Source organism: Durio zibethinus, chromosome 3, assembly GCF_047325235.1.
Source record: "Durio zibethinus cultivar Kanyao isolate XHJ-2024 chromosome 3, ASM4732523v1, whole genome shotgun sequence".
Lineage (NCBI taxonomy): Eukaryota > Viridiplantae > Streptophyta > Magnoliopsida > Malvales > Malvaceae > Durio > Durio zibethinus.
The window spans coordinates 894,603-917,943 of record NC_143164.1 but is presented as its reverse complement, the minus strand read 5'-3'; the positions used below and the strand labels follow the sequence as shown (position 1 = coordinate 917,943).

Here is a 23,341-nt window from a genome sequence, read left to right as displayed (position 1 = left end):
AACACCTTTAGCACTTCCAACAGGGTATTGGTCTCCTTTCCCCTTAATTTTTTATACTTTAGAGTAGCCAAAAAGGTGTCTTCATTCTTGCTCACTGCCTTGGCAAATTAAATGGTTGACAGCACCTTGGACCTAACCTGGACCCTTACTTCAATGGTACAAAGCATTGGCACCATGCATCCAAAATGCATATACAATTAGCAAATGACATAATGAGGGCATTAATTTGAACAGGGAAATCTAACCCAATCATAAACTCATAATCATCCAAGAGTATTACCTTAATGGTTTTCTTGCCTTTCCAATCTCCAAGCTGTATCTCCACTCCCCGCACTACTTCAAAGGCTGAAACCTCCTTGAAGTTCACTATCTTGATGGTACTAGTCCACTTTTACACCTTTAGATTGAGTTTCTGGGCTTTATCACCTAAAATAAACAAATGTGAGGCACTTGTGTCCACTAGTGTGCTCACTTTCTTGCCTACAACCATCAGATCCACAAACATCAAGCCTTTTGGCTTGCGATTCCCCTTAATATGGACAACATTAAGCAATAGTGACCCAAGCTATGCTATCCCAACCTCTAGCTCCTCATCTAATTCCTTATCTATGGTAGCTAGCTTGCTCTTCTATGGGCAGTTTGATGCTATATGGCTTCTTCCATATATGTAGCATGAGATCAGCTCTCGGTCACCCATAGCCTTCCATTTCCTTTTTAGTGGTTTACCTTGGATGCCCTTATCCGAATGTTCCTGGTTTCCATCCTTGGACTACTGGTCACGATCCTTTCCCCTGGACTATTTCTACCAATACCTCTTGTTGGTCTTGGTAGACTTTGACTTGCTCTACAGCTTGAAATCCACCTAGGACTTAATGATGGTCATGGCCTTAGCTAGCTTATGAACTCCCTTCCTTTATAAGTCATGCTTCACTCATGGCTTGAGCCTATCTGTGAAGGCAAACAAACCTTTAGTCTCATTCAAATTTGAAATCTAAAACATCAATTCAAAGAAATTCTGGACAAACTTATGTCCCCTTACTGAGTAAGTCAGCTTAACTTCACTCACGTCACATAATTGGGGTACTCAAGTAGAACTGCTTTCTGAACTGTTTTTGGAACACATCCTAGGTTCTAATCATGGTGCCCTGATGCCTCACATCATCACACCTGTGCCTCTACCATGATAAGGTGACATTAATAAGATACATAAAAGTAGTGCTTACCTTATAGGTATCGTCCTGTATGCCTGTGGTTCGAAAGTACTACTTTATCCCCCATAAAAAGTTATCCACTTCCTTTATAGCTCTAGTCCCCTTAAACTCTTTGGGCTTAGGGATCTCCATATGAGACTTAGACATTCCAGTGAACATGCTATTCCCAATGGCAGTCTTATAAGCAATGAGTTGCTTTTCAAACCCCTTGTTCATAGTCTCTATCATGGCCTCCAAGGTTTCATTCCTTTAGGTGAACATGTCAATTGTCTCATTTAGGGTAGCCTATATCTTGCCTTTGAGCTCCTCCTCCTTGAAGTCCATATCCTTAAAGCGAGCCTCTATCACTTTAAGCTTGTCCCTTACATCAACTACTGTCACCTTCACCTTGGTTAGCCTCCCATCCATGGTAGACTAAATGTCTCTTAAAGTAACCTTCTTCCCCCTTCCACGACCTTGCTCCTAGGCTTCTGGTTGTTGGTTAGAAACATTGCTTTGGGATGCCATCTCTTTGACAATGATTTAGTAACCTACATACAAAACATGCAAACAAAACCTACCTGATACCAACTATCATGGGCTCTAGACTTAAGCCTGAATTTGTGTGATTTTATGGCTTGGAATTAACTTTGTATGCATAAGTTCAACCTTTGCAACTAGCATGTAGGTAAACAAGAACAAGAAAGGGTGGAATAAGCAAGGTAGTGAACATAATAGAATGCTAGAATATGCTCTATGTATTACTGAAACAGAATGTAAAGATATGTGTACGACTAAATGTGGGGTGACCTTCTATTTATAGTTAAGGTCCCCAGCTCTACTTCTGGCTATCTCCTAAAATAATGGGATTTACAAGTAAAAATTAGAGATTACAAAGACTACACAGATTACATGAGTCTCATCTTGATTTTTGAGGTTAACTAGATCTTTTTATTGAATGTTGTCGATCTTGGATGCCTTTATAAGATTCTAGATTGGCCTAGCTCCTCTAGGTCCACTTGGGTGTAGTGCGGGCATGTTGTGGGCTTAGTTTTGGCTATGCGGGCAAGCCTGCATGCTATGCAGGTGGTTTGGACACTTCTCCTATGCTTATTGCACCAACCCCTACAACTATCCCTGGTGCTCAAGTCTTGGTCCTTAGTGCTTGGGCCTGTGCACGTGGCGCACCCACCCAGAGCGTGACACCTGCACTTGACCCTTCTAGAACCTATGGTGCTTGCACACCTGGCTTGCCTCTAGGCACCTCTATACCCTTTTGTGCCTGTCCATCTAACCTATCTCTAGGTTGATCTAAAAGCTTCCATGCCAATGTGCTTGGCTTATGTTTGGCATTTTTAGGCCTTTTTATGTTTGACTACCCATGCCACATCCTAGGGCTTTCTAAAGCCTTCCAATGAGTAGTCCTCATCCCTGGCACTATGTAGCTAACTTTAAGTGTACTCCTACACTCTAGCCTTAGCCTTTGCCCCCATACTTGGGTAAAATATATGCCATTAGGACCTTGGTTTCAATCTTTCATAGTGCTTCACCTGCACTATCTTAAGCAAGTCTCGTCAGTTACCTTTTTGGTCTAAGACTCATGCGTAGTCCATGACATTCTCCCTAATCATTCTAGCAATGCCCGCACATGCACGTTGGATCGATGTCCCACTGTCATCCCATCATCCTCTTTAATCACCCTCATATGGTCATGGTACCCTTAGGGCACAATTGAGATCCTATGCTATATACCTAAATTGATGAAAACTACATGTCTTGCCATCCTTCATCTATCTTGTGCCCTTACGAGGTATGGGTTGAACCTCAATCATGCCCTATGTCCCAAGTGTGCCACCCGAACCTTTATGGCCATATTGGTGCACTAGTGTTCAATCATTCTCTTGGATGCAAAATGTTTTGTGGGCATAGGCTCTTAGCCCTTGTTCATCCAATGCCATGCATTTTACGTGCTTGATATGCATGATGCTTGTGCTTCATGTTGGCTCTCTCTATTGCTCAATTAGTGCATTGAGGCCCATGCAATGACAAGGTCTTAAAGGAATGCTACTTGGTTTGTCTTGCCAATAGTTATATGCTTGTCTCACAGATTATGCCATGTATGTGTAAGTAAGAACTAATTTAGACTATGAAATTGCCAATGGCTCATTAAATCGGCTATTATTTATTTGATGGTATCTACTACTTGAATAATTGTAGTAATTCTAAAGCTAATACGTGTAACAAACCTTGATTTCTGGAAGAGATGCTTTTGTTAGATAAAAGGTCGATATGGGCTTTGCCCGTTACTTTGATGATTCATGATAACTTGACGGATTGCATAACCTTTATGCTTATGATGCATCATTCAAATTTTTACCCTATCAACTTTCGATGGTAGGATAGTGGCCTATTATGGTGGTGACGAGTGACAAAGAATTAAGGTTCAATTTCGAAGAAGAAGCTAGAGAAATAGCTACTGCATCCAAGAAAAGTAGTAGGCATGCAAATTACCTAATCCTGACACAAGGAGGTAGTGATAATAAATAACAATACCAAGCTCTATAAGTTTGGTAATTGGAATGAGTACAATCTAAATCCCTTAACAAGAATCCTTTGGAAGGCAAGTTTGGTGCTAGTAGTTGAGGTAATTCTAGCTCCAATAGCATTTATTTAAGTTGTTGCAATTAAAAAGCTCATAGTTGGAACTAGGTTTGGGTTGTCCAATCTGCTCATTGTGAGCATCGATATACTAGTTCCTACTACCAGCAATGCACTCGTAGCTTTAACTGGCTGGGTCATTCCTCTGACACTATTACTTTGAAGAAATTATAGTGCTCAAAGTAGGCCCACACTTGTATACATTAGCATGGGATAACATCATAGGATTTCATCCTATTTTGTTGGCCTTTGGGATTGGAGTAATGATTAATAGGGACTATCATAATGATTTTTCATCTGTGGGGACTCAATCGCTAAACTTGATGAAAATTTTCGGATCCACCACCAATCTTTTTATAGGGTATGATTGGCCAGCAAAAATATCATCTTTTAGTAAAAAAATTTTAAAATTAATTAAAACTTACTAAAAGAAATTTAGGTATGCGAAATTAGGACTAGGTCTAGGAGTACGGTTACATGTGAGAAAGGTATTAGTACCCTCACATCGCCTGTTCGAAGAATGGTATCATTTAAACATACGTAATCCTATAATTTTGATAACGGGGTCTTTTTTATTTAAGTTTAATTTCCTAAAATTTATTTTAAAACAAGTTTTTTTTTTTCGAAATTAACATTATTATTATTATTTCATATTCAATAAATTCTCCAACGCTTTGGTGGAATTTATAGAAAATCACTACTTACAAAATATTTTGAGAAAATTGACCATTCACAAAATTCTCGAATCTTCATCATAAGATATTTTAATTATTTATTTAAAAAGGATTTTAAGAACATCCCGACTCTTTGGTGAGTTCCCAAAATTTTGAACAAAGTTTAAGATTATCCTGACTCTTCGGTCAAATCTAAATATTATGGTTATTTTAAAATTTTGTATTATTTATTCCCTAATTATTTTTTATAAGAAAAATTTAGATTATCCCAACTCACTGGTAAAATCTAAATATTAATCTCTTGTTTGTATTGAAGAAAATCGAACTCTTTCGATTTTCTATATTTTTAAATATTCAAAATATCAATTATTATTAATTTCATTTTTTATTATTATTTTACATTGTTTAAATCAATCTTTATTTTAGTAAAAATAATTTTGGATTATCCAAACTCTATGGTGAAATTTGAAAAATTACTTTTACTTGCAATAATTAAAGAAAACTAAACTCTTTTAGCTTTCCCTAAAAATTATATTTAAAAGATTCATTTAAATAATTTTATTTTTTTATTTATCAATTTTTATTTATTTTTTAGCAAAAATTATTTTTGAAATCCCAACACTTTGGCGAAATTTAAATAATATTTTTGCTTGTAATAAAATTTATTTCCTTTAAGTAGTTAGTATTATTAAATTTTTTATTTATATTTTTTTAGGTCTTTTATTTTATTTCAGTTTCATTTTTTATTCTATTTATTTATTTGTTTTTTAAAAAATTTTACCAGTAATAATATAAAATAACAATAATAATTAAAAAACATAAAAATTAACATAAAAAATCAACATAAAAATCAAAATGGAAAATAAAAAGAAAAGGAAAAACCTACGAAATAAGTCGGGATGGCACGCGGATCCTGCGTGCGTCGAGTTCTGTCCAGACGTCTAAAACGACATTATTTTGAATGGCCTATGAAAGGCCTTTTTCTACTTTTTTCTCCCTTCCCCTTTCTCTCTCTACCAAGAGCTCCTCTTTCTAGAAAACCCAACCCCTATGCCGACTATCATGGACCCCAGTTTCCTGTCGGTTTCCGCTGTGCACCGATGGCCGAAAACTTTAATAGTGCCAAAAATTTCAAAGATTCATAAATTTCAGTGGCTGAAAATTTAACGGTCATCGAAAAATTCAAACTTTTCCAATTTTCGATGACCTAAAAAATTTTTCAAAAATTCCCCCAATGATCCTTTTTGCTTTCTAAACACCTTTCGAAGCCCATATTTTTCAAAAAAAATCTACAACTTCTTGGATCGAGAATTTCATTCTCAAAATTTTTTTTGTGTGTTTGCTATCTTTTTTTTTATTGTATGTGTTCCCTCTTATTGTTCTTTTTTTTTTGTCAGTTCTTTGCAGAGATTAGCTTTATTTAAAGAGTTTTTGAGATTCAAGATCCTAGATCTTCTGGGATCCTTTTATGGAAATTTTGGGTGTCTATCCAATGACTTTTGGTCACCGGATTTCATGCTGCCATGTTAGGCAGTGTCAAGAAGAAATTTAGACCACTCTGGTAGCTTGATTTCGACTGCCAGAGTTGAAATCAAAGACTTTTTTTTTTACTATTTTGTTCCTTTTGTTTTAAAGATTAATAATAATAGTAATAATAATAATAATAATAATAAAGAACAAAATTATATAATAATAATAAAAAAAGAATAAAATTGGTGCCTACAGCTGCCCCTCTTTGCTTATTTCTGAGAATTAGGAATAAAGCAAAGACAAAAAGACACCAATTTTGTTTAGATAAATACATACAAAAATGAAACGTTCAACATAAAGTTTTTTTTTTTTGAAAGAAAATTTGAAAGGCTTTTCTAAACAGAGGCTATAAAACTTTAAATTCAAAAACCTCTTCTCACCAGAGGCAACAAACTTTAAATTAAAAAGCTCTATTACCAAAGGCAACAAACTTTAAATCCAAAAGCTCATTTAACCAAAGGCAGCGAACTTTAAATTCAAAAAGCTCCTTTAACCAAAGGCAACAAACTTTAAATGTTAAAAGGCTCCTCTCATCAGAGGCAACAAACTTTAAATTCAAAATGATGATTATGATGCAAATCCACTTATTTTGCAAATGAAAAGACCATTTTCTTTCTCTTTTTTTTTTTTGTTGTCATTTTCTTTTAATCCTCAAAATTTCTTAAAGTTTGTTTCTTTTCTTCTTCTCTTGAATCCTAAGCATTCCAACTGTTGATGAAGCTCAGATAAAAAAAGATTTCTCTTCATATCCCATATTTCATGTCAACCACTTTATGACCTATAGGACACTTTTCTCATTAACCTTTGTTCCCTACTATTTTGCTTATCATTTTAAATCTCCTTCAAAATAATGTGTGTGTCTTTTATGGTCATTGTTATTCTTTCATCACCTTTTGAATTTCAAACAATTATAACACATTGCACATTTCTCTTTTTAATGAGAGGGACAAAAGAAAGGATAAACAAAGTGGTATTTTATTTTGGTAAAATGGAGAAGTGTTTCATGCGTTATAAAAAAGGATAAAATAAGGACAACAATTAATCACATAACAAATATTCAGATCATCATGAACTAATTCATCATGGATTATTTTCTGAAGACTTTTAATTGGTGCCTTTGACTTTTTAAAAATGTAGCAAACTAAACTAGTCCAAAACCATTGAGATCTTTGGCACATATTGAGAATTGAGCCACTCCATTCACTATCCCCTTTTATTTTTATCTAAGCTGCCCTTTCATGTTTTCAACTCAGATATCTTTTAAATTCATTTTGCTTTTTTTATTTTTTTAAGCATAATACTTTTTTACTACATCAGCATTGACTGGATTTGACAAATCATCTTTATCCATTCTTGCCAAGATCAGTGCCCCATCAAAAAAAGCTTTTTTCACCATATATGGGCCTTCCTAATTAAGAGTCCATTTTCCTCAAGGATCCTATTGGTTAAGAAAGATCTTCTTCAATACTAATTTTCCCTCTTAAAATTGTCATGGGTGAACTTTCTTGTCATGAGCTCGCATCATTCTTCTTTGATACAGTTGGCCATGGTAAAGTGCAACTAATCTCTTTTCTTCAATGAGATTCAATTGTTCATATCAAACATAAACCCACTTAGATTCTTCTAACTCAACCTCCATGAGAATGCGCAAAAAAAGAATTTCAACTTCGATGGGTAACACTGCCTCCATCCCATATACCAATGAAAACGGTGTAGCTCCCATAGATGTGTGCATCAAAGTTTGATAAGCATGTAATGAAAATGGTAGCTTTTCATGCCAATCTTTATACACATCTATCATCGTTTCAATAATTCTCTTTATATGTTTTTATTTGCTGCTTCAACTGCCCCATTCATCTTTAGATGATAAGGTGCTGATTTATGGTGTTTGATTTTAAACTGAGTGCAAACCTCAATCATCTTTTTATTATTCAAATTAAGAGCATTATTCGAAATGACCCTTTCTGGAAGGCCATACGACACATGATCTCTTTCTTGATGAATTTGCAGACTAACATTCTTGTCACATTGGCATATGAAGCTACTTCTACCCACTTTGTGAAGTAATCAATTACCACTAAAATGAATCAATGTCCATTTGAGGCTTTTGGTGTAATGGGCCTAATCATATCCATTCCTCACATAGAGAAAGGCTAAGGTGTTGACATAACATGCAAGGACATTGGAGGAACTTAAATCTTGTCTGCATAAATTTGACATTTGTGGCATTTTCTAGCATGCTCAATGCAATCTTTTTCCATTGTCAACCAATAGTATTTTGCTCTTATTATTTGTTTAGTCATCATATGACCGTTTGCATCAGTTCCACAAACACCTCTACGAATTTCTTCTAATAACTTTTTCGGTTTAGTAGCATTCACACATCTTAATAGTGTTTGGTCTCTTATATAAAATTTCTCCATCCAAAAAGAAACTCATTGCCAACCTTCTCAACATTTTCTTATCATTCTCTTATATTTGCTCTGGGTACTATTGATATTTAACATATTGTAATATGTCAAAATACCATGGTTTTCCATCAACTCCTTCCTTAACATTTGAATAGTAAGCTGGTTTATCTCATAAGCTCAATTTGATAGGTTAGATTTCAACATTTTCATTTAATTTGAAATTGCTACCAATATAGCCAATGCATCAACCATCTGATTCTCTTCTCAAGGTAAATGATGAAACCAAATATTCTCAAATTTTTTGATCAATTCTGATACATACTTTTGGTATAAAGTCAATTTTGAGTCTCTGGTTTCTCATTTTCCTCTGAATTGGTATATGACTAAGGCAGAGTCTCCATAAACTTTTAAAGCATGGGCCTTTCTTTCAAAAGCAACTTGAAGACCTAGAAGACATGCTTCATATTTTGTAACATTATTAGTGCAATCAGAATTTAGTTTTGCAGTGATTGGGTAGTAATCCCCTTCTAGAGATATCAAAACTACTCAATACCATGCCTCAAAGCATTTGATGCACCATCAAAATAAATCTTCCATATATCTTCATTTTGCTCTTCTTTATCTATGTACAGTATAGACAATAAGTCTTCATTTGGAAAATCAAATGTCATAGGCACATAATCTTTAGGAGCATGTTTTGTAAGAAATTTAGTAATAGCACGTCTTTTGATTACCTTTTGGGACACATATACAATGTCATATTCATAAAGTAACACTTGCCATCTTGCTATTCTTCCCGACAATGAAGGTTTTTCAAAGATGTACTTGATTGGGTCTAATTTTGCAATGAGCCAAGTAGTATGATACAACATGTATTGTCTGAGTCGATGAGCTATTCAAGCTAATGCACAACACATCTTTTTCAATGTTGAATACTTTGACTCGTAATCAGTAAACCTTTTGCCCAGGTAATAATGGCTTGTTCTTTCCTTCCTGTTTCATCATGTTGCCCCAAAACACATCCCATTGATTTTTCATGCACCATTAAATATAGGATAAGAGGTCTTCTAGGGACAGATGGCATTAATACTAGTGGGTTTGATAAGTATTCTTTAACTTTTTCAAACGCCATTTGACAATCTTCATCCCATTCTCCTGACTCGTGTTTTCAAAGAATCTTAAATATGGGATCACATTTAGCTGTAAGTTGGGAAATGAAATAAGCAATATAATTCAATCTCCCAAAAAATCCCCTTACTTCTTTTGTGTGTGTGGAGGTGGTAGCTCTTGGATGGCACGTATCTTATCTGGATCCACCTTTATTTCTTTTTTACTAATAATAAATCCTAGCAATTTTTTTGAGGTTGCACCAAAAGTGCATTTAGTTGGATTGAGCTTGAGCTAAAACTTTCTTAATCTCTTAAATAACTTTTTGAGATTAGTCACATGATTTTCTTGTTCACGGGATTTGACAGTCATGTCATCCATATACACCTCTATTTCTTTGTGCATCATATCATGGAATAGAGTTACCATGGCTTTTTGATAAATTACCCCAGCTTTTTTAAATACTAAGGGCATGACTTTATAGTAAATATTCCCCATACTGTTACAAAAGTAACCTTTTCCTTATCTTTTTATGCCATCTTAATTTGATTATAGCCTAAAAATCCATCCATGAATGAAAATAAAGAATGCCTAGCGGTATTGTCCACTAGAGTGTCAATATGAGGCAATGGAAAATTATCTTTTGGACTTGCTCTATTCAAATCCAGATAATTAACACACATTCTTACTTTGCCATCTTTCTTGGGTACTGGGACCATATTCACCACCCATTCAGGATATTTGGCCACTTCTAAGAATCCTGTATCAAATTGCTTTTTCACTTCTTCCTTTATTTTCAACAACATTTCAAGTTTCATCTTTCACAGCTTCTATTTAATTGGTTTACACTCAGGCTTCAATAGTAGCTTATGCACTATAATTTTAGTATCCAGCCCTGGCATATCTTGATATGACCAAGCAAATATATCTACATATTCATGTAGTAACTTTATCAACTCTTGCTTTATTGGTGATGACATCGAAGTACCAATCTTAATTCCTTTTTAGTTTCTTCGTCCCCCAAATTAACAACTTTAGTGGCTTCTTAATGAGGCATGATTTGCTTCTCTTCTTATTCCACTAATTTCAATAATTATGGGGATATTGCATGGTCTTCCACATTCTCTTCATCATCAAGTTCACCAATATAAACAAAAATTTCAAAATCAATTCTTGGAAAATTGTCATGATGATTTTCATATTCATTATTCAGATACCTGAAAATAAGTGAAATGGACAAAATGTAGATGCAAGGAATTGAAATGAAAGAGGCAAAAAAAAAATGAACAAATATGCTACACTTATCATTTATTCAATTGAAAATGAGGAAACAAACACATATAAGACATTTATTTAGATTTGGTTCAACACATTACTTTGGAAGAAATTTAAAAACAACAGGTAGCTCCCCAACATGCCAATTTTTCAATTCTGTACCATGAGGTGTAAGATAAACCCATGGACAACCTAGATCTTTGCTTTCTTTTTCTTTACCCACCATTTGTATTGAAAATTCAACGAAGATATTTTTCAACAATGGTGTAAACTCTTTCCCTATGTTTCTTGCTACATTTGGATAGATATAGCCAGCTGAGATGAAAGTGTCATAAAGGGGGAGAAAAAAAAGGTCTTTAGTCTCTACTTTTTACCCTAAAAAATGAGCCAACTTTTTTTCTATTTTTTCCTCTATGAACTTCATTCTTTCTTTTTGAGTTGGCTTGTACCTCAGCCCAAACTGATCGTCCTTCTTAGGCATCATCCATGGTCATTGTATTCCCTACAAGTTAGCCCACACTTGTTGTCCTTTCCTTACCACTTCTTTAAATGCCATTTATACTTTAATTACTTTTTACAAGAAGAAATTTAGATTATCCTAAATCACCGGTGAAATTTAAATATTAATCTCTTGTTTGTATTAAAGAAAATCGAACTCTTTCAATTTTTTATATTTTTAAATATTCAAAATATTAATTATTATTATTTTCATTTTTTATTATTTTTTATTATTATTTTGCATTGTTTAAATCAATCTTTATTTTAGTGAAAATAATTTTGGATTATCCCAGCTCTATGGCGAAATTCAAAAAATTATTTTTACTTGCAATAATTAAAGAAAACTAAACTCTTTTAGCTTTCTCTAAAAATTACATTTAAACAATTTATTTTTTTATTTATCAATTTTTATTTATTTTTTAGCAAAAATTATTTTTTTAAATTATCCCTACACTTTGGTGAAATTTAAATAATATTGTTGCTTGTAATAAAATTTATTTCCTTTAAGTAGTTATTATTATTAAATTTTTATTTATATATTTTTTAAGTCTTTATTTTATTTCAATTTCATTTTTTATTCTATTTATTTATTTGTTTTTTAAAAAAATTATTACTAGTAATAATATAAAATAACAATAATAATAAAAAAACATAAAAATTAAAAATCAAAATCAAAATGGAAAGTAAAAAGAAAAAGAAAAACCTATGAAACGGGTCAGGTTGACGCGGGTCGAGTTCAGTCCAGATGTCCAAAATGATTTCATTTTGAAGGGCTTATAAAAGGCTTATTTCTGGTTTTTTTCTTTATTTTCTCCTTTCCCCTTTCTTTCTCTACCCAGAGCTTCTCTCTTTAGAAAACCTAGCCCCTATGCTGGCCGTCGTGGAGCCCAGTTTCTGATCGGTTGCTGCCATGCACCGATGGTCGAAAACTTCAATAGTGTCAAAAAATTTAAAGATTCCCAGATTCTGTGGTTGAAAAATTCAACGATCGTTGAAAAATTCAAACTTTTCCAGTTTCTGATGGCCCAAAAATTTTTTCAAAAATTCCCAAAAATTCCCCTAATGATCTTTTTTGCTTTCTAAACACCTTTCCAAGCCCAATATTTTCAAAAAAAATCTATAACTTCCTGGATTGAGAATTTCATTTTTGAAAATTTTTTTTTGTGTTTGTTATTTTTTTTATTGTGTTTGTTCCCTCTTATTTTCTTCTTTTTTTGTCCTTTCCTTGTAGAGATTAGCTCTATTTATAGAGCTTTTGAGATTCAAGATCCCAAATCTTTTGGGATACTTTTGTGGAAAATTTGGCTGTCATCCGATGACTTTTAGTCATCGAATTTCATGCTGCCATGTTAGGCAGTGTTAGGAAGAAATTTGGACCACTCTGGCAGCTTGATTTCGGCTACCAGAGTTGAAATCAAAGATTTTTTTCTTTTTAAATTTTTTTTTTACTTTTTTTCCTTTTGTTTTAAAGATTAATAATAACAATAATAATAATAACAATAAACAGAATTATATAATAATAAAAAAATAACAAAATTATATAATAATAAAAAAAAAGAATGAAATTGGTGCCTACAGGGACGATTAGAGGCATTCATATTTCATAGTCAGAGGTAAAATTAATGGATTTATGAACGACGAATAATTGCAAAAGCATTTGCTAATGATGTTTTCATTAATTAAGAATAAAAGCTGGGGGCTCAAAGACAATCAGATACTATCTTAGTCTCAACCATTAATGATGCCAACTAGGGATCAATGGATGTTATTTTTAGGACTCCGTCAACACCTTATGAGAAATCAAAGTCTTTGGGTTTCGGGTGAGTATGGTCTCAAGGTTAAAACTTAAAAGAATTGATAGAAGGGCACCACCAAGAGTGGAGCTTGCGACTTAATTTGACTTAACATGAGGAAACTTACTAAGTCCAAACATAGCAAGGATTCATATGGGTGACGGTGCATGGCTAATCTTAGTTGGTGGAGTGATTTGTTTGGTTAATTTCATTAATGAATGAGAGCTCAGACTGTGATGTCATAAGAATCCACTAAACCTTATCATTTAGAGGAAAAAAAAGTCATAAAAAGGTTTTCATAGGTGAACCTACGAAAGAATCATTGTTCAAACCCGTTTAACAAAAGACCTGCAAATGTTTTAACGAAACACCGAGAGGGCAAGGATGTCTCCGTACCCTGAGCCTCATGCCTCTTCTATCCTTAAACATGCATGATGGTCACTTCATTCTGGCTCTCGAGCAAGTGAAATAATTGGTATCATTACCTAGGGCTAAATAACAAACCCCTAACACAAATCCCACCAAGAAAATAGAATGAAAAAGAGTGTGTGTGCTGTCACCATCCTATTTGTAGTACATGCACGGGTGGCACCATGACTCCTTTTGTCATGAAAAATCAAAATGAGTCTCGATAATGGATATCTCAACTCTCACATCGATGAACAATGCAATGAAATATGATACTTGGTGTGAATTATAGAATTTTATGAACCATCAATTCTTTGAATGCAAGTTGCACCTTTAGCCATTATGCCAAAGGCATGGCTTCCTAGATACCATGCATCATCACCCTTTCTAACCTCTCTCCCATCGGGCTCCTAGTAATAGGGCAAAAGATGGCCTCTAGTGACCTCATCTATTGTGGTTGGCCTAAAAACAAGTCCCTGGCAATCAAAGCCTTGTGACCATCAATGCTAAAGCTCATAGTGTGAATCATCTCCGGTGACATGCACTCATCCAACTAAACCCATTGGACCCTCCATATCACTCAGTCGATGCTCACACTGTGACCTTAGGTCAGGTAGGATTACCTGTTGAGTTTAAGCATATGAATAAGCAAAGGAAAAGAAACTTACTAGGATTCTAGTAACAATGAGTGAACTAGAAAAAGCCCAGCTTGAGAATCGGGAACCCTTGAAGTCCAAATTGTAGTATGGTGAGGCATACTTAGTGATAGACTAGGCCTCAGTCCTATAGAAAGGGGTGTTAGAGAGAGTGAGAGTCCTATTGTGCTTGGATCCTATCGCACCATGAGACTCTATATATGAGTCAGGTTGTTTGGGATTGCAGCCCTAATTAGGTGGTAAATTTCATCCAAGGCTGAATATGAGTGAGAGAGCAATAGTGAAGAAGTATTACAAGGGAAAGATGAAAAAGACTTTGAAAAGAGAGTAAAAAAGTGCTTGAAATTATCAAAAGGGAAATGGATGGGGGACGATGATGCATCCCAGTTAGATGTGGAATGGTGAGAGCCAGTCCATTGATTGGCTTAGGGAGTGGACTAAAATGTGTTGTAGTGGCTGCCTAACTCTGGGCTTTCGATATGCCCATAGAGACATTGTCGCTATGGTCGTGGAACATATCACACATCGTCTCAACATGCCTCGACACTCATGCGCTCTTGGCATTAGCCTGCGAGCTCTTTATCTAGCTTGTCTTGAAACGTAGACCAAAGAGTGTGACATGTGTGCAAGTTAACATGCTAGATAACCTATAAGGTGCAAGGAAGCTAGTTGGTGGGATCCTTCACAGGTGCACCACCGACTGACCTTGATCTTTTGAGAAAGATTTGAGTATGAGCTTACCTGTTAAGGTGAACTATGCCTGAGTGGGGCTAAGCCCACAATGATACTAATGTGTATATCATTCATCTAACTTGGGTATAGGGGTGAAAAACTAATTGAACCATCTAGTAGCTAGTTTCTTATAAAGTTTCCATTAGGATAGATGGAGCCTTTAGCGAGTTTTATTAGGTAAAGCCATGGTTAGAGGCATTGGGGCACAATGCCCTTAACCTATTTTCAAACTTTTAATAAGTAGGATGATGCAACTACTTCATTGAGATGCTCCATGGAATCGAGACCTCTAAGAGGGCTATTTTTGGTAAGTAGAACTAGTGACACAGGATGAACTAAAAGTTGGGTTATAGTGCCTAATTGTGCGCTAACCTAGAACCCTCGAAGGTGTTGGTCGATTAAGATAGTAAGACGGTGATCATGGAAGTCAAAATCCTTTAAGAAGAGTGTAACAACCCACCTGTCAAATCAACTAGCTTAAAAAATAAATGGCGCTTAAGCACGTGACCTATACTAGATCATCGAGGCAAGGGCCAAGCCCCGATGAGTAGAAAGATATGATGGTTGCTACAAAACTTAGTGCACAAGCCTTTGCAAAGAGATTGTCGGTGCAGATCTTGGTGGCAATAGCAAATATTCAAATCAGAACTTTGAAGGCCAAAGAAGGGAAAGGTTCCATGTGAACAACACTTGTACATAGGTTAGTAGATCCTTAGAGATGGGTCCAACATGAGCTTTGAAAGGAAATTTAGTTAAAATTTCTAAATTGGGACACAATGGCTAACAGCAACATTAGGGATTCCAAAGATATCGATGGAGGCCTCAGGAAGAGTTATCTTTTCTATTTAATGACCTACCCACCCTAGAAATAACTCAATTAGAGGTAGGTTCCATTCGCCAAAAAAGCAACGCATATCACATTATGTCATGTTTGCCCTAGTAGCATTTGAAAATATGGAGGAATGAGTGCTATTCATGCCCAATTGTACTCATAATTGCATGGGTTTCCAAATTGAACAAGCTCTAGTTGATGGAACAATGTAGGTAAGGGAAGTCAACAAAATGGATCTCTAACCTTGGGAAAAGGATTGGCTCTGAGGGTTAGGCATGGGGGTCCTAGTCTTGAACCTTTTGGCTACCAATGTACTACTCGAGCTGCCCCCACGGTGACAGCAATTCGATACATGTAGGCTTAGGATGGACTAGGAATGGCTCCCTCAGGGGCCTTCCCCAAGTGATGAATAGTCAACTCAAAATTCGTATAGACTAGAGGAATCCGACTGTTTAATTAAAACAAAGCATTACGATGGTCCCTAGGGATGCTCACTCAATGTGATTTTTGCCCAGTGCTCTAAATGTCAAAGTGAAGAATTTCAACCGATCGTGGGAGTAATATGACTCTTTTGAGGTAGCCAAATGTCCCTACATCTAATTAGTGACACACATGAGTGGATTAACAAGATTCTTATTGTCCTTGTCGACTATCCAGCAAAACCACAACCAAGGGAATGGGCTCGGTAGAACCAACAGAAAAGAAGACCTAATTGAGCTTGACTCTAGTCTAACTTTGTGAAATGACTTGAGAGGTGTAGGGTAAGTGGGAGCCCTCTGATGAAATTGAAATACCATTTCTTTTAATGTTATTTTACTTATTTCATGAATCGAAGGTGGGGCACAACTCTTTTTTTTAGACATAAAGCCAGCCTTGATCAATCTATCCAGGTAGAAGACATTGTTAAGTGGAGAGTTTGCTGGGGCAGCACATCTATTAAAAGATAACACAAGTGTCCTATGATAATCTCTACGAGAACAAGAATTTTATGTGGAACAAAAAGGAAAAGGCTTATTTCATTATGATTTCTAGTATAAATATGAGCCATGAAAGCACGGCCTATCGATCTTTTAGACCTTTAAAATTTGAAGCTAGAGGCATTAGAAAAGTTACCATAAGGATAATTAGCTTGTGGTAATGAAGTATTCATTAGCGACATTACTTTTTGATCCTTCGATTTCAGCTCTTCCCATCATTGTAAAGCAAAATTCTCTAAGTGTTGGATTGTTCACCCACTAATATAAAATTTGAGCTAGGTTTAGACCATTATGAGATAGGTTAGTTTTACCCTACTAATAGCAATGTTGCAATAGTATTTCAACCTAGAATGAGAAGAACTATTGATTTGCATAATTGCTCATCATGCTTGGTTGAAAAGCTAGTGGCAAGAAGCTATCATGCACTGGATTATGATTGAATGCCTCTAAGTCAAAATCTAGGCTAGAAGTGATGCATGTGCCCATCATCCAATTGTTGACCTCTAGCATGGATGCATGGCCTCCAAAGGCATGTGTCATAGGTGCAGCCCCTGCTATGGACAAGCTACATAGGCTTCATTGGAGCTCAATTCCTATTAAGCGATGAGTAGAATCCTTCGTAGATGACATAAACATGCAATGGGGTATTATAAATGGTAAAGTAGCCTTGCTATGATGATCTATTGAGATTCAATCCTTCGTCACTTCGATTAATCCCTCCCCCTACACACCCACCAAAGTCTTCTCACTTCATTTTTTTACACTGCATCTTTCTGGGGTTGGAGATGAATGATGTTCTCCATTGCAACTGATTCAATCAGGTGATGAAATCCTTTTTTTGAGCTTCCAAGTAAATAAGGACCGAATGCCCTTAGTATTTGTTATAAGGATGGGCTTACCCTTGGTGAAGGCACTTGCCTCAAACTCTATCAGCACACACTATCTTCTAGTGTAGGTGTCACGCCCTAGGTAGGTGCACCAAGCACATCAGGCTCACCAGCATGCGCACTTAAGGTTGAGGCCCACACACCAGGCACACTAGCGAGAGTTAGCATACAAGGCCTTGGAGGGAAGGCCAAAACACCGACACAGCCTACAGGCTAGCCCGTCAGGCCAAGGCTTGGCCTGCATGATGTCTACACCATATCAAGCAGGGCTTAAGATGTGAGATACATAAGGGGATCTTTTAGAAGAACACAAGATCAACAGGAACCTTCTAATAGATCTGGTTTACCCTTAGAATCAAGAGATAGAATCCTGATTGATTGTAATCTTTGTAATTCCTTGATTTTAACCTTGATTCTAGGGATTTAGCCATCAATGTAGCTGGGAGCCTTAACTATAAAAAGAGGGCTGCTCCACCCTTATTTGTACACCATCATACATTTTTGTTTCAGTGAATACAAAACATATTCCAGCAAGCTATCTTGTTTTCCTATTTCTCTCAAACTTGCACAATCAGTCTTTCCTATTGTTCTAGTGCCCGCCTGCTAGTGTTTTAGGCTGACTTAGGTAAGAATGAGGTGATTCCAAGCCTAAGGCCACACGAATTCTGAGTCTAAGGTTAAAGCCCATGATAGTTGGTATCAAAGCAGTTCGATTCTGTGTGTTTATATTGTGCAGTCAGATCTCAGTCGAAGAGATGGCATCCCAGAGTGATGTGGCTAGCTAGCAACCAAAGGCGTAAGAGCAAGGGCATGGAAGAGGCAAGAAAGCCAATTCAAGAGGCATTTAGTCTACTATGGACAGTAGGCTGGCCAAGGTGGAGGTGCACATAGACATACAAGAGAAGCTTAAGGATGTGGAGACTCACGTTGAAGTGCTAGACTCCATAAAGGAGGAGCTCAGTGGTGAGTTGTAAGCTGCTCTCAATAAAGGCATGGACATGATCACCCATAAGAATAAGACCTTGAAGGCTATGGTGGAGACCATACACGATGGCATGGAGGCCATGAACAAGAGGATAGAAGAGCTCACCAACAAGCTCATTACTTATAAAACTACCATTGGGAATGGTATATTTGTTGGAGTGTCTAAGTCCAGGATAGATGTCCTCAAGCCCAAAGAGTTCAAAGGGACTAAGGCAGCCAAGGAAGTAGACAACTTCTTATGAGGTATGAAGCAGTACTTCCAAGCCATGGGTATGAAGGATGAGGTGATAAAGGTAAGCACTACTGCTATGTATCTTACTAATGTAGCCTTATTATGGTGGAGGTGTAAGTGTGATGATGTTAGGTGTGGGAGTGCCAAGATTGAAACATAGGCAAAGTTTCAAAAATAGTTCAGGGAGTAGTTTTACCCAGAGTATGCTGATTATGAGGTATAGGTAAAATTGTGCAGGTTGAGCTAGCAATGGGACATAAAGGAATATGTCTAGAGATTCTCTAAACTGATGCTTCAGATCTTGGATATAGCTGAGAAGGATGCCTTATTTGCTTTCATAGGTGAAGCATGAGCTATAATGGAGGGGAGTTTATGACTTGGCTAAGGCCACAACTACTGTTGAGTCTTTGATAGAGTTTAAGCCTTTGAAACAAGTTTGAGCCTTCCAAGCCTAAGGGTAAGGGTAAGGATGAGAGGGACCGAAAGAAGCAATCTAAAGGGAAAGATCATGATCGGGAGTCCAAGGATAGGGACCAGAACCGTTCAACTAAGGATGGCGAGAGGAAACCACCAGCAGGCAAGTGAAAAACAAAGGTGGAGCGAGAGCCGGTCGCATGCTACCTATGTGGAGAGAGCCATATAGTGCATAATTACCCATAAAAGGGCAAGTTGGCTATTGTAGACAAGGAGTCTAACAAGGAGCCAGAGGTAAAGGTAGCAAAGCTTAGGTCATTTGTGCTTAATGCTATCTAGAGTAAAGGGAGCTACAAACCAAAAGGCTTGATGTTTACGGATCTGATGGTTACGGGTCAAAAGGTGAGGGCACTGGTGGACACAGGTGCCTCACATCTTTTTATTTTAGGTGATGAATCCCAGAAGCTCGGACTAAAGGTGCAAAAAAGGACTAGTACCATTAAAACGGTGAACTCCAAGGAGGTTTTAGCCATTGGAATAGTGCGGGGAGTGGAGTTATAGCTTGGAGACTGAAAAGGCAAAGAGACAATAAAGGTAATACCCCTTGATGACTATGAGTTTATGATTGGGTTGGATTTCCTTATTCGGATTAACTCCCTCATTGTGCTTTTTACCAATTGTATTTGCATCTTGGATGCACGGTGCCAATGCCTAGTACCATTGAAGAGAGGGTCTAGAGTTAGGTCACGGGTGGTGTCAGCCATCCAATTTGCCAAGGCGATAAGTCGAGAGGAAGACACCTTCTTAGTAGCCCTAAAGTATGAAGAACCAAAGGAGAAAAAGATCAAGTCACCCTTAGAGGTGCTAAAAGTGGTGAAGACCTTTAGTGATGTGATGCCTACAAAGCAACCTAGCCAGCTACCACCTAAGAGAGAGGTGGACCACAAGATTGAGCTGGTGTTTGAGGCCAAGCCACTAGCTAGAGCCCCTTATCGAATGTCCTTACCAGAGTTGGAGGAGTTAAGGAAGCAGTTCAAAGAGTTAGTTGATGCTGGCTTCATTAGGCCATCAAAAGCATCATATAGTGCACCAGTTCTATTTCAGTGCAAGCATGATGGGTCATTATGGCTGTGCATAGACTACCAGGCTTTGAATAAGCTGACCGTTAAGAACAAGTATCCTATCCCACTCATTGCGGACTTGTTCGACCAACTTGCAAGCACAAGGTGGTTTACCAAGCTAGATTTGAGGTCGAGCTACTACCAAGTTAGGATCACAGAGAGAGATAAGCCAAAGATAGCATGTGTCACTCGTATAGTTTGTATGAGTTCTTGTTGATGCCATTTGGACTCACAAATGCCCCAACAACATTTTGCACCCTTATGAGCAAGGTACTTTAGTCATTCCTTGATCGGTTTGTTGTGGTTTATTTGGATTACATTATGATATATAGTCAGACTTTGAAAGAGCATGTAGACCATTTAAGATAGGTGTTCGACGTGTTACGGGTGCACAAGCTATTTGTTAAGAGGGAGAAGTGCTCATTTGCCTAGTAAGAGATCCCATTCCTAAGCCACATAGTGGGAGGTGGCAGGATATGCATGGATGAAGGCAAAGTGCATGCCATCCTGGAGTGGGAACCGCCAGCCAAGGTAACTAAGTTGAGGTCATTCACTGGGCTTGTCAACTACTACAGATGCTTCATCAAAGGTCACTCAACAATAGCCACACCATTGACTGACTTGCTAAGAAAAAGAGAGCATGGGAGTGGAACGTAAGGTGCCAGGAAGCCTTTCACAGGTTAAAATAAGCTATGAGCGAGGAGCCAGTCTTGGCCTTACTAGACTTTTCCATGTCGTATGAGGTGCATACGGATGCATCAGACTTTGCCATAGGGGGTGTGTTGATGCAAAAGGGACATCTAGTCTTCGAGAGCAGAAAGTTGAACGAGATTGAACATAAGTACATAGTCTAAGAGAAAGAAATGACTGTAGTGGTGCACTGCTTACACCATTACTTGTTGGGGTCGAGGTTCATATTTAGGACAGACAATGTGGTGACTAACTATTTCTAGATGTAGAAGAAGCTGTCCCCAAGCAGGTAAGATGGCAAGATTTTCTTATAGAATTTGATTTCTAGATGGAGTACAAGCCAGGGTGGGCAAACTTGGTGGTAGATGCCCTGGGCAGGAAAGCTAAGCTTGTTGCCATTAGCCAACCAGAGGGGTCACTAGTGTCACGTATCAAAGAGGGACTTGTGCATGATCCTACAGCCAAGGTTCTTATGGAATATGCCTAACAAGGTAAGACTAGGCAGTTTTAGGTGTAGGATGGTTTGTTGTACACCAGGGGCAGTAGATTGTTTGTGCCGTAGCATGGGAAGCTTCACAAGGAAGTTTTGCAAGAGTGCCATGAGTTAAGGTGGGCTAGACATCTAGGGGTGAGCCATACCTTGGCGTTGCTAGAGGACCAGTACTAATGGCCGCACATGAGAGACGATGTGGAGGCCTATGTGAAGACTTGTCTTGTATGCCAATAGGACAAGGTAGAGCTTAAAAAACTAGGTGGTCTCTTAGATCCATTGCCAGTGCTAGAGCAACTATGGAAGAGTGTTTCTTTAGACTTTATAGTTGGTCTACCCAAGGCAGAGGCATTCAAAAGTATCATGGTAGTGGTGGATAGGTTTTCCAAATATGGAGTTTTCATTCCTGTAACCAAGGAGTGCTCAACGGATGAGGTAGCTCGATTGTTCCTGAAGAATGTGGTTAAATACAGGGGAGTGCTGAGGACTATTGTTAGTGATCTAGATAGGCGTTTCATAGGTAGGTTCTAGACTAAGATGTTCAAGCTATTGGGGTTAGACTTGAACTTTTTGCCAGCATCATCCATAGACCAATGGGTAAACTAAACATGTGAATAGACTATTGGAGGTTTACCTTAGGCACTATGTCAGTGCCACACAAAGGGACTGACCAAAGCTGCTAGATGTTGCCTAGTTTTAATACAACTTGCAAAGAAGAGAGGCAACAAACCAGAGCCCATTCGAGGTTGTGATAAGTCAACAACCATTAACACCCAGTTCGATTACTGTAGGTTATACAGGGTCAAATCCAGTAGCATACATGTTTGCTAAGGCTTGGCAGGAGCAAGTTGACTTGGCTCGAGTCTGTCTACACAAGGTAGTAAAGAGGTTAAAGAAGTGGACAGACCATAATAGGTGGGACGTGTAATTCTAGGTTGGAGACTTGATATTGGTGAAGCTGTATCCCATTGTGCACCATAGGGGCAGCACAAAGGCCTAGTCCAGAGGTATGAGGGAACTTTCTGAGTAGTCAAGAGGGTAGGTAAGGTTGCCTACAAGCTGGATATGCCACCCAAGCTGAGGGTACACTCAGTGTTCCATGTAAGCATGCTCAAGTCGTTCCATGAGGATGAGGGAGATCCAGGACAAGCAGTGTCAAAGTGTGCACCATTAGGAGCAAGGGCTTCATATGAGAAGGAGGTCCACAGCGTCATAGTTGACCAAGAGGTCAGACAGAAAAACTACCAACCAAGATAAGAATACTTGGTGTGCTAGAATGGACTTCCAGATAGTGAAGTGAGTTGGGAACCAATAAAGGACTTAAGATAGTTTGGAGACCAGATCAGATGGTACCATGCAAAAGATGCAATGAGGGTGTTGTGCAATTAGGTGAGGGAGAATGTCACGCCCTGGACAAGTGCATCAGGCACATCAAGTGCACCAGTGTCACAAACTAAGCTTTCTCTCAACAAGCAATAGCCCGTGCGACACTTGAATAGATGCTCCCACCCAAGTCAGCCCTCAATAGTTTGATATCTGAGCAAATAACCATAAGCCACAATTAGTCCCTAGCATACGCAATAAGATACAATCATATCGGGATCAATCCCAAGCACACACACAAGAAGGCACATTCATATCGATAAAAGACAAAACACATCAAGGCAACAATTAGGACATTCGAATCGAAGGTGAATTTCATTAAAATCGAGGATATTACATTGGGACTTTCCACCATCGCTAGGGCCAAGGGGGCAGCCCTTGGCAAATGGCCTAAACCCA

General features: G+C 37.5%; 1 protein-coding gene and 2 pseudogenes across 1 annotated transcript; 2 read left to right on the top strand and 1 right to left on the bottom strand.

Moving 5' to 3' along the window:
* Positions 1 to 8,820: 8,820 nt before the first annotated feature.
* Positions 8,821 to 9,547, bottom strand: LOC149519460 (uncharacterized). Its single transcript, XM_089758849.1, has 3 exons — positions 9,400 to 9,547; positions 9,017 to 9,298; positions 8,821 to 8,909 (listed from the first exon to the last, which is right to left on the bottom strand). Exons 1-3 carry the CDS (start codon positions 9,545 to 9,547, stop codon positions 8,821 to 8,823), a joined length of 519 nt encoding a protein of 172 aa, XP_089614975.1.
* A 4,212-nt stretch (positions 9,548 to 13,759) lies between these two features.
* On the top strand, positions 13,760 to 13,915 carry LOC149519459 (5.8S ribosomal RNA; annotated as a pseudogene).
* A 228-nt stretch (positions 13,916 to 14,143) lies between these two features.
* Positions 14,144 to 17,456, top strand: LOC149519458 (25S ribosomal RNA; annotated as a pseudogene).
* Positions 17,457 to 23,341: the final 5,885 nt, after the last annotated feature.